Source organism: Zalophus californianus, chromosome 2, assembly GCF_009762305.2.
Source record: "Zalophus californianus isolate mZalCal1 chromosome 2, mZalCal1.pri.v2, whole genome shotgun sequence".
In the NCBI taxonomy this organism is placed as follows: Eukaryota; Metazoa; Chordata; class Mammalia; order Carnivora; family Otariidae; genus Zalophus; species Zalophus californianus.
Window position 1 is genome coordinate 72,319,996 of NC_045596.1, and position 12,315 is coordinate 72,332,310.

A 12,315-nucleotide genomic window follows, 5' to 3' on the forward strand; every position below is an offset into this window, starting at 1 on the left:
GAGTAATCTACAAATTGATCTGTTTCCCTGAGCTACTGAGGTATCTTTCAGGATTTTCCTGTTGGGACACTCGGTGTTAATTACCCTGATTAAAGAAGATTACATGCCCACCTGAGGGAAAGATATGCCCTGACCAGCCTACACATCATCTGAGATGGAAAGATGTGCTGAGTTACTTGCATTGACTGCATGCAGCTTTATAGTAAGAGAATTCATGTGCTGTTCAGTTGGAGACTCAGAAGTACAAAATACTTAAAATTATACTGCTCATTCCCATAAATGGAAAATTGTGCCGTTATCACAAAAAGCACCATCAAAGACAGAATGCCTTTGCAGACACGCCTTTAGCTTTTGGAGAGTCTTCAAAAGACCCATTTAAAAATAAAATATGCTTGGGGCACCTGGGTGGCTCAGTTGGTTAAGCATCTGCCTTTGGCTCAGGTTATGATCCCAGAATCCAGGGATCGAGCCCCACTTGGGCTCCCTGCTCAGCGGGGGCTTGAGTCAACTCACCAAAGTGACATTTAAAACCTGCTTGTGCTCATGTGCTCTGTGTCAAATAAATAAAATCTTTTATTATTATTATTTTTAAAGATTTTATTTATTTGACAGAGAGAGAGACAGCAAGAGCAGGAACACAAGCAGGGGGAGTAGGAGAGGGAGAAGCAGGTTTCCTGCCGAGCAGGGAGCCCGATGCAGGGCTCGATCCCAGGACCCTGGGATCATGACCTGAGCTGAAGGCAGACGCTTAACGACTGAGCCATCCAGGGGCCTCTAAAATCTTTTAAAAAAATAAAATACACTTAGGTCATGCATAGCACAGAAAAGAGAGGTGAAACTGCAAAACCTAACATTTATTGAACTACTACTGCCTAGCCCTGAAAATAGGTAAGAGATACAAATAAGATAATGACACTTTGTGTCTAAACTTTACTGTCTGCTAGTGAGACATCAATATATGTCAAGGAAGCTGAACAAATGGCAAAAGCTCTTTAAAACAAACCATCAAGAAAGCATACTGCTTAATAATGTCTAAGGTCAGAGTACATAACCAAGATTTAAGCTCAGGTCTGCCTGGCTCCAAACAAAGCCCATATTCTTTCTAAACTCGAAACAGAACAAAGCAAAGAGAAGAAAACACAGGAGGTGAAAAAAAAAATGAAGAAACTCATCATGGCATGTGGAATGAATTTGGTACCAAACATCAAACTAGAAACAACAAAGATAACCATGATGGGTTTGGAACTTGAACTTAAATAATACAACAAACAAATATTAGGCAAGAAAATTCAGTTTGGCTAAATAGAGAACAAAGAGAAACTAACCATGAGGAGAAGTATTAACAATACATAAGGAGATAATGTGGTAAACATAGTCGACACAGATAACTAAATAGAGATGGAAGAACCAAGTTTGGCACCCAACATTTATGAGACACCACCAAATATTCAAGTCTTAAATGAGTCACCCATTGATTATCTCCACGCTGGCCCCATGTGTTGTCTGCCTGAGATATGCATATAAAAATCCAAAGCTGTTCAGGAGTATAGTAGCAAGTTACAACTACACCTAGGCACACTTGTCTCTGATGATAAAGCAAGCTGTGTTGGCTCCAGGCACGTTCCATCTCCTGAGGCCCCTTGCTCCCATTCAACACTGGTCCTCGTAAAACCCACCGTGATCAGGAAAGGTTGATGTGGTAGAGAAGATGAAAGATAGGATAGATGTATATTGTGTAACACAGGACTCAGAATGTGGGCCTTTCATCCCACTGAAACCCTTTTTACATAGGCAAGCCTACCAGATCTTTCCCTCCTTGCTTTGTGCTGTGTTTTAAATTGATTCAATAAATCTGTGACCAGAATATCTTAATATGGTTTGTGAGCCTTTCTGCACTGAGACCACAGCTCCTGCCTGCATGATGGGATATGTAAGTAGCTGAGGATACAGGGTGTCAAGGCTACAGGAGTGGAGGTGCTCAAGTTAGGGACAAAGGCTACAAGGCTCGGGATATCCTTGGAATTGTTCCCAGCACCAGCAAAAGTTGGGGCTGTCAGGAGGAGTGGACTGCAGGGCCCTGATGATACCAATAGAACTTGTCCACCAATTCACCAAAGATTTGATACCTGAACTCACCACAGACAGAATATCCAGAGTGTAAGAGTCAACAGACAGGTATTCTAGGCCCCTCTTTCTTCAGCCATTAGAATATGCCAGCTTCCACTCTCCACCCACCTGCCTCGAAATACCCAGATGCCACGATGGACAGAACAGCAGGAGGTGCAAGAGGTCTGAAAGACTCAAGATTCCTAAGAGAGCTTGAGTCATCTCACTAAAGTGACATTTAAAACTAGAAGAGACTAATACAATATTAACTGGCAGGCATGGTTCTCATTTGCCTGGGTGTGGTTTATTGAGGAAAAAATAAGATGTCAATAGTGAAGAAGCTACAACTTCTTTGTAAATATGAGTAGTAATGTAAATAAAATGTTGAGCCCATTATGGTTTTATTAGCAGCACTAGTAATATGGAAGAGATAAAAGGAATGAGAAAAAAAAAGGTGGTTAATCAATGGACATTGAAATGATTTGTCTTTGAAATAGCCTGTCCCATGTCAATATACATACACATGCACATGCACACACACACACCCAAATATCTGATTACTCTATTGTTTTGTCTAAAGAACTATCTTCTGTGATATGTGTACACACACACACACACACACACACACACAGGAATATTACTCAGCCATCAAAAAAATGAAATCTTGCCATTTGCAATGATGTGGATAGAACTCGAGGGTATTATGCTAAGTGAAATAAGTCAAGCAGAGAAAGACAATTGTATGATTTCACTCATATGTGGAATATAAGAAACAGCACAGAGGAATATAGAGGGAGGGAAAAATAAGATGAAATCTGAGAGGGAGACAAACCATAAGAGACTATTAACTATAGGAAACAAGCTGAGGGTTGCTGGAGGGCAGGTGGGGGGATGAGGAAATTGGGTGATGGGCATTAAGGAGGGCATCTGATGTATGTAATGAGCACTGGGTATTACATGCAACTGATGAACCTCTGAACTAATACTACACTATATGTTAATTAATTGAATTTAAAATAAATTTAAAAAAAGGAACAACTATCTTCAGTAGCAGGATACCTGAGCAGTTGCTAACATATATGTCTAGGTAAAAAGTCCCAAACTAAAAAAAAGTATGCCAGCCCCTTTGCTTATATTTATGTGTGATTAGCTCTCACTTTTCTGCCACAAACATTCAAAAAAGTATTTTGTTCTCCAATAGCTATGTTTTTCCAGAAATACTATGCTAAAACTTCTAAAAACATAAACATTTCCTCCTAAGTATAACTGGGATAGAGCTCAAAGGCTAACCTGAAGTTCAAGAATAGGAATGACCGAGAACTGCTCCTCTCCTACAGTGAAAAATCTTTTAAACGGTATGATTTTTACGTCAACCTTACAGGAAATTTTGTATATACTTTGGATTAAACTAAGGAAAAATATAGAGTTTCCTACGTGGGTCAGTCTGTGTTTCAGCCAACATAGAGATTAATGCATGCAGGCCAAGGGCAAGGAGTAAGGATCTATTCAGAGATGACTGCAAATCTCATAACATTTCAGTCGATCTGCTGCCTCACATGCTACACATTTCCAGTCCTGAAGTATTTTATAAACCTGGAAAGATAACCGGCTGGGCACCTGGATGCTACAAGCCTAAAAGGGCAAGAGACACCAAGACGGGCACACGGGATACCGAAAAGTTCCAAGCACAGAAGTGAGGGAGTTTTGCTAAGAAAACTCAATCCATGGGGCTGATATACCATCTGGCGACCATTTGAAGCATATGGGTAAAAAACTGTCCAGATATTTCTATATATTTTAGGATGCCATCAAAACCTACAACAAATTGCAGCCATTTCTGAAACTTAAAAAAGGGGGGGGCAGGGAACCTGACCCAATGTGATGATACAAAAGTGAGCAGTTAAGTTGGTAATAAAGAATAAGATATTTCTCACTTAGCTCATTTAGAGATAAATAAAATGCTCCCTTGGAATGGAATACCAGCTTGAAATGTAAGTATGCTAAATATGTGTGCATTTTCTATATACTGAAATACAAATTTAAATCACAGCATTCTGTGATTTGTATAATTGATAATATCTGGTTATTGCAAAAGGTTATATATAAGCACCAACAGAACTGCTTTTGAAATCCATTAATTCAGCCCTAGAAATATACACCATTTCCCATGGACTTTACACCAGTGTTATTTACTGATGTTACTGTATTATAACAACCAGAAATCTCTACAGTCGATTAAGGATTCACAAACATTTATCGAACAAGCTCTTTCCCCGTCACTTTCAGCAACCATGCTGAAACAAATTCTAGCATTACTAACTGAAAACAAAAATGTGAATAGAAAAAGGTCATACACATACTCAGAAGTAACAAATTAATAGTTATCTTAATTCTTTCTCAATCTAGCCACTAGATTTTTCCAGCAACTGCAATTAAGCACTTGTATTTAACTCATTCAGAACAAAGTCTGAAAGGCTTGAGAGTGCTCTAACGAATAAACTGCCACAGGCAGGCATCTCCCTTCATCTTTTTTTGGAAAGGCAAGTAGACAAAAATGCTGAAAGCTGCCCAAAACACTGCTTAATGTCCATTTGAATAGATAGGAATTTAAGTAATGAACCTTCCCCCACCTCCCAGAAAGTAAAGACAAAAAAATCGCATAAACATCTCATCAGAGCCAGGAGGGCACAGGCCTCTCCTCAGCCCTGCGGTGCATAAACATCTCATCGGAACCAGGAGGGCATAGGCCTTTCCTCAGCCCCGTGGTGTCCACAGGAGACAGGGGCGGCCTGTACTCACACAGATGGCCAGAGCGCCTGCCCCCATTCTCGTAGGAAGTGCCTGGTAGAAGTGATGAAGACCAGATGAAAACATCAAAATGACAGCGAAATACTGAAATTCCATTCACTAGATAGGCTCTCATTTGAAAAACCGCTCCTGATCCAGAGGCCTCACAGCAAGCGAAACGCAGCTCCTAACATTTTCGGAAGTGTGGCTTTGCTTCTCATTCGGCTGAACCCACATGGCTGGCAGGACTGCCTGGAGTTGAAATCTGATCCAGAGCGTCTAGTATTGGCAAGTAGAGGATGTCATGTGACATGGGCCTTAAGCTGCTGACATCTTTTTCTTAAACCTGACTTGCCAGATATCACAAACAGGCTTTCTCTGTTCAGAAAACGCCGATTATCTGGTGGCATTCTTTAATAGGACTTAGTGCAAAACGTGAAAATGCAAACTTGCTTCCTTGTTGCTACTCCTAAGAAAACCTCACATATTCACACTCAGGTTGCAAACTGCAGGCACATTCCTCACTTTTCTGAGGCACTTTTCACTTCCAATTCCCCTTAGAAACCAGTGAAATTCTATCAAAATGTTCTTCCCTCCACTTTGATTCTATCAGAATTGTTCTAAATGAAAATACTCTTATGTAGCTGTTAACCACTTCTAATTACTTTTGAATTATCTTATTCACAATATAACGGTGAGAAACATAAAACAACATGTTTCTAGACCTCCACAATTCAACATGTGTGATTTATAGTCTGGAAAATTAGCCTCTAGTTGACCTTTCAGTAATGTCCTACTTCATATGCTGTGTCATTAGAAAATGTGACAGACTTCACAATTTCCAAATATTTGAACTGATAGCTAAAATATCCATTTCATATAAGCCAGAAGGAAACTGTCTGATTTTTTTATTATCACTTTTTTTTCCGTCAAATCTTTTCTAGTGGCACATTTAAGAGAATGCTGGGGGGCGCCTGGGTGGCTCAGTCGTTAAGCGTCTGCTTTCAGCTCAGGTCATGATCCCAGGGTCCTGGGATGGAGCTCTGCATCAGGCTCTCTGCTCAGCGGAGAGCCTGCTTCTCCCTCTCCCACTCCCCCTGCTTGTGTTCCCTCTTTTGCTGTGTCTCTATCAAATAAATAAATCTTAAAAAAAAGAATGCTGGCTAATACTGCATGAGGAGTTTCACTTTTCCCAGTTTTAAAAGACTTAAATTGCCCTCCATAACAAAACATAATAAAGTTATATCTTAAGGGGATGGGGTGGGAAGACAAGGGAAAGCCCAAATCAGCTCTCCATTTAATATTTCCCTTCAAATCTAGTATACTTTGTTTATTTCTTGTCAACTAACAGTATCCACAGCAAAGCCAGGATAGAAAATTGTGATAAGCCAGCCATAGGACATGACAAAGTACATTTTGTTTCTATGCATGCATATAGAACATTGTAAAGACTACCTCCACCAGGCAGAATAACACAATCCCATACAATAGAATGGGAGTAGGGGAATGGACATAATCTTCTCCACTGAAAAATAAAACTTTTTTCTACTTCCACCTAATCTAGGTTTTATCACTTCTGTTTTCCATTCACCCATTAGAAAACTAGGCAGTTAAAGAAAATTATAAAACTTTTTCTAATACATTAAAAATGCGTCTTCTTTTTGTGATTGTATAAGTATTGCCTGTCTTTGGTGAAAAATGAAAGCCTGAAGATTAGGTCACCTATAGGCTCATCACCCAACATTACCCAATCAACATTTATTACCATACAAAATACAATGGTGTATGGCACTATACTATACAAAATACAATGATAAGAAAGACCTAGTACCTTCCTTCATGGATCATCCAATGGGAGGAGGGAGGAATGAAAATAAGTAAATAAAGCTTTTTGATTAGTAATTGCAGAGGCGCTAATAAAGAAGCAGAGATGAGGTAGTGAAAGAGAATAACAGAACACCTAGAAACATTTAGCATATTACCATTCTTTCATGTTTTTAAAAAACATGATTTAAATCTAGTTTGATAGTTTTATGTTGTTTTTCACTTAACACTGTATCACACAAACATAGTATCACAAGCTTGCTCCCATACCGTTAACAGTGTAAACAATTTTCATCACTTACAATATTACATTCTGTATAAAAGTTTGAGTCATTCTCCCATTTTCAGACATTTACATGGTCTCTGATTTTATGGGTGTATGTAAGTAATGCTCTATCCTCATTCTGATTATTTTCTAGTCAAGACTCCAGAAAGTGAAGTTTCTGGATCACAGAGAATATTAACATGTGCTAAGGCTCTTGACATATATTAACTCTGGCAGTTTACATTCTACAATTCATGCTACCCAAGTTTGAATATTTTTAAAAATATTTCCTAATAAATGAAAAGGATTTCTCATTCTAAAACTTGTATTTCTTTTTATTATTAAAGATATGAAAATTCCTCATTATTCATTTGTATTTTCTGTTCTGTGTGTTGCTTTGTCCATTTACCAAATGGAAGCTTACCAAGTCTCTTTTATAAGCTCATTTTAAGGATTAAATGATACAATCTATAAAAAGCACTTAGTGTAGTACCTGGAAAATGGTAATAAAAGTAACAATTTTGGATGCTTATCATATGGTTGGATTATAGATCTCTTTGGAAATTTTTTTGAAATATAGTGAAAAATGAGGATCTAAATTGATTCAATTTTTATTTTGCATGTAACTACTGTGGCTCACACCGTCAACTCTCTCCAGTATGCAATCTCTCTTTCTGATACTATTCGAGCTTCTTCTCCTTCTTAGTTGGGGCTGAGCCCATAGTTGTGCACCCAGAGACTACATTTCCCAACCTTTCATACCAGTAGATAGCGCCATATGACCATGTTACTCATTAACAGAGTGTGAGTGGATAGGATATGTACGACTTCTGTGTCACATGCTTCACAGGAAATCTCTTACTCCACATTTACTCTCCTTCCTTTCCATCACATGCTGGAATGCGCGTGCACCTCACTTCCACCATGGAGAGGAGAGAATCCCAGGTGAGGAAAGAGTGAGTAGATGGAAGGAACCTAGACCTTGTGGAATATGGCTACATTAACAGGTCTATATCAATTAAACTCTTACATGAGAAAGAAATAAAACTCTCAAATATGCTACTGTATTTGAAAGTCCTGTGTGTGTATAAAACAAGTTATCTTTAATATACTAACCAAATGACTCTGCCCCATTTATTGGGCAAGTTTTTCATTCCCATATATGATACTATCCATACTACATATTAAATTCAGATATACATACACACACATGCACAACCAGAGTCTTTTTCAGGCTAATATATTCTATCTAGGTTTTTCTTTCTTTCATAGTCTGTCTAGTTTTATTCCACTTCCATAATATTTGAATAGCGATATCTTTATAATTTACTTAAATAGCGGATAAAGATAGCCTTCTCTCATTTTTTTTTAAGATTTTATTTATTTGACACAGAGAGAGCGAGAGAGGGAGACAGAGAGAGAGAGCACACGCACAAGCAGGGGGAACGGCAGAGGCAGAGGCAGAAGCAGGCCTCCCGCGGAGCAGGGAGCCCAATGTGGGACCGATCCCAGGACCCTGGGATTACGACCCGAGCCGAAGGCAGATGCTTAAAGACTGAGCCACCCAGACGCCTTCTCATTATCTTTTTCAAAAATTTTTTGCTCCTTTCCAATTTTTCATGATGGATTTCAAAAACATTCAGTAATGTTAGAACAAGTTCGAGTATCAAAATATTATACCTTGTGTTATTTTTTCTAACACATTTAAACATCTTCTTTCTATTTTAGATAATACTACATAAGGATGACAAAAAATCTAATCCTAATTTTTACGAGCACTTACACACTATTATAAGGTGAAATTAGTACCATGGCAAATGTTTATCCTTATTCTTGGTAAGGACTACATTTCACTGCAAAAACAAACAAACAAAAACAAAAAACCCTAAACATGCCATTTAAAAAAAGGTACTAAAGACATTCTTCACATCAAACAATGTTTCTCCATAGAATGTATCTGAAATTAGAGTCTCAACTGTTTCCTTCCCCCCCCCACCATAGATGCAAGTGATAGTAGAGTCCAATTCCAGTAAGTTCTCTGAGCTGGCAAATATATATATTCCTAAGTACTGATTTACAAAGAATCTTAAAATACATAAGCCGTGGCCAAAATATGAGCTCCCCCCCCCCCCCAGAAAGAATAAAGGAACTGTAAAAATTACTTTCAGAATAGTTCGCTCTGGTGGGCTAATTCCATGACTACTCCCAGAAATGCTGAAATACAGGTCAGGACAAAGTAGGTCCTATTTTCAAGATCCGTGGGCTCCCTGAGGAAGAAGTCAAGGGGACTTCACAACTGATGGTCAGGCCCCTCGGACGCTGTCATTCAAATGACCCTCTAACCTGGGGAAGGTTAATGAAGGAAGCTAAAAAAGACAAGGTTATCCTGTAGCCTCCAAAAATCTAAAAATGCTTCAAAGTCGAGCTCTCTGATGTTAACTGGCAGAACTTTCAGTTTTCAAAAGACAAAATCTCTTCAGCTGGAGTAGCAATAACAGTTGTCAGAAGAACAGCAGTGGTCAGCAGAAATAGTACTTCTGGCCATGTAGCAGAGACCAGCAAGTATCATGGGGTGTGGTGGTGGCAGCACTAACAGCATCAACCACCTGATGCCCACTGGAAATGCGACATCAGAGGCTTTTTCCCCTAAATGCCGTCTGTCTATACTCCAGCTCTACTTCTATCTCAGCTATTTCTCCAGGAGTATCCTAGCCTGGGCCAGAATCAAAGGCATCCAAATAGACAGGGTATCAGAAGTCAGTTAGTCATCAGCTATTGATTATTTATGTACTCTCTCTTAACCAGAGAGGTTCAGATATTTTGGGTTTTGATTCCCTAGCAGTTAGAACAAGATTACTTGTTCTAGGTCAGGAGCCAGCAAACTATAGCCTGCGAGTTGCATGTGGCCACCACAGGTCCAATCTACTCTAGACCAACTCTGGTTGCACCCATCTCTCTACATATGGATGGCTGCATTGGTACTAGAGGGACCAAGGTTAGTAACTGCAACAGAGACTGAATCTATGGTCCACAAGGCTTAAAACGTTTACTATCTGACCCTTTACAGAAAAAGTTTGCTGACCCTTGCTCTGGGCTATTCTGTAACATTACTGGGCATGAAAATCCTCATATATCCATAGAAAGACTATTCTTGGGGCTTGGTTCCTTGAAAAGTAATAGGAAGTCGGTCTTTCTTGGGTTTATTTGTCTACTTTGTTATGACTGCCTCATTACCTGGCCTTGGGCCTATTCTTAACTTCTCCTAATTATTTTCTGAAGGATTTTCCAGAAAGAGGTCCAGTTCATAATCTGATGCTCATATTTCTTCTCTGAAATCTAGATGCATTCTCATCCCACTTGAGGAAAAAAAAATTACCATCCTCTCAGGAAAAGATCGATTGTTCTGTAGCCATGGAAACAAAGAGCCAACATAATTTATTTTAAACCTGGTTTAATCAATCAGCATCTTGCCTCAGCAAACCAAGTGGTTTTGCAAGCCAACCAATCAGTAAAAGCCCAATCAAGAAGGGGCTCACTCTAGTAAGCATGACTTTGAATGTCAACCAATTAATAATTCTCATTTGAGTAACCAGTCTTCTTCCAATGATGTCACACTAAACACCCACCAATCCTAATTCCCCACTTTCCAAAAACCCTATGTAATTTTCAGTCTGCTCTGCTCAGAAAGACCAGCAGAACTTTCCCCCACCATGATAGTCAATAAATTTAGCTTTGTCTTTTTGTCAGGTACATAGTGCTGGTCTTGTCATTCTTTGACATGCCTCTAGCTTAGACATCCCAATTCCGTGGGTCATTATTTAAGCCCCACTGTTTGGGGGCTTATTTAAGCCCCACTTTAAGCCCCATATTTAAGCCCCACTATTTAAGCCCCACCTGCATCTATTACTTCCTCACTAACTTGCCTAATGTCCCTTTTTCCAGCCCTACTAATGGCCCCACCTTAACTCTTGGCATGCCTCTTGGCTGAGGCTAGACTACTGGATACCATTCCCTATTCTTCCCTGGAGCCAAAGCAGGTCCACTTTGCCAGTGACCATGGAAGGACAGAATCAGGCCCAGTCCTGTAAGAAGTGGGCAAGAGCGATGATGGGAATGGGAAGGTCCATTCCTCAGGCCTGGGAAACAAGACAAGAGCAGCACTTTCTTTTGAAGACAATTTATTTTTCCATTAAATTTGCTAAAACCCTAATTTAACTTCTAAATTTCATAAGCACTTAATGTACAATGTGCACCTATTACTATTCTAATTATGGCTAAGAGGAGATATGAAGAATGGTGTATTACTTGAGCTATGAAATACATGGAAAAAAAATTTTAGGGCACAATTTGCAAATCTTGAGAAGAACTTCTTTTTGGCCATTTTGTCTCACCTGCCTAGTGATTTGAAAGACCATGTACCTAGGTGGGAATTACTATTACTAGGAATAGGAATCAACACAAACACTTTAATACCCATTGTTCCTTGCTCTAGTTCACAGTTTATGATTACCTCATGGCCCCTGAAGGTACTTGAGTCTTAATCCTTCAATTAGTAAATATAATACACTAAATTGTATCATCAAATTTGAAATGTGTGCCCTTAGTACTTAAGAATTTGAAGACAGGAAAAAATGTGATGGAAAGAAGTGACTGGAACTAGAGCTTCAGGCACTAGGTGTTGAGCTGACTTCTACAGAAGTCATTAGGATGGCAGGAGAAGGGGAGGGCATTCTATTTTTTTTTTTTAAGATTTTATTTATTTGAGACACAGAGAGAGAGAGAGCACAAGGAGGGGGAGCGGCAGAGGGAGAGGGAGAAGCAGGCTCCCCTCTGAGCAGGGAGCCCGATGTGGGGCTCGATCCCAGCACCCTGGGATCATGACCTGAGCGGAACGAAGGCAGATGCTTAACGGACTGAGCCACCCAGGCGCCCCTGAGAGAGGGCATTCTAATGTGGGTCTGTGTGGTGTGCAAAAAGACATCAGCATGAAAAGAGACTTTAAACAGAAGAATAAGAAATCTAGGCAGGACCTCAAACAATCTGGAACTTCTGTAGGTTCTTAAATAGAAAATAGGTTTGACAAAAGTAGTGCCAGGTTAATCTGAGGTCTGACTAAAATGTGCTAGAATAAGAAGGAAACTTCTTATAAATAAATGGACCCTGTTAACAATTGCCCAGCTGAGAGGACAATATCTTGAATTTAGATGCTGAAAGATGAATCACAAACTTTGTAGAAAGAACTTATAAGACAACTGACTTTACAGAGGAGGCAAAAGAGGTGTCATGTAGTCAAAAAAAGCACGAAGGATGATTCTAATGTTTGTTTTCCAGGA

At 39.4% G+C, this 12,315-nt stretch overlaps 1 protein-coding gene across 6 annotated transcripts in view; it reads right to left on the reverse strand.

The window, feature by feature from the left end:
* The window catches only part of FAM13A (family with sequence similarity 13 member A), a 369,758-nt gene that overhangs the window by 337,425 nt on the left and 20,018 nt on the right, over positions 1 to 12,315 (reverse strand). For 5 of the 6 annotated variants that reach the window (XM_027600471.2, XM_027600470.2, XM_027600468.2 and 2 more), the window contains exon 1: positions 4,906 to 5,123. The exons of the other annotated variant lie outside the window; for it this stretch is intronic. In XM_027600471.2, coding sequence (XP_027456272.1) covers positions 4,906 to 5,010 — 105 coding nt within the window. In that variant the 5' untranslated portion in view covers positions 5,011 to 5,123. Of the gene's footprint in view, positions 1 to 4,905; positions 5,124 to 12,315 lie in introns of those variants that run through there. 6 annotated transcript variants of the gene reach the window in all.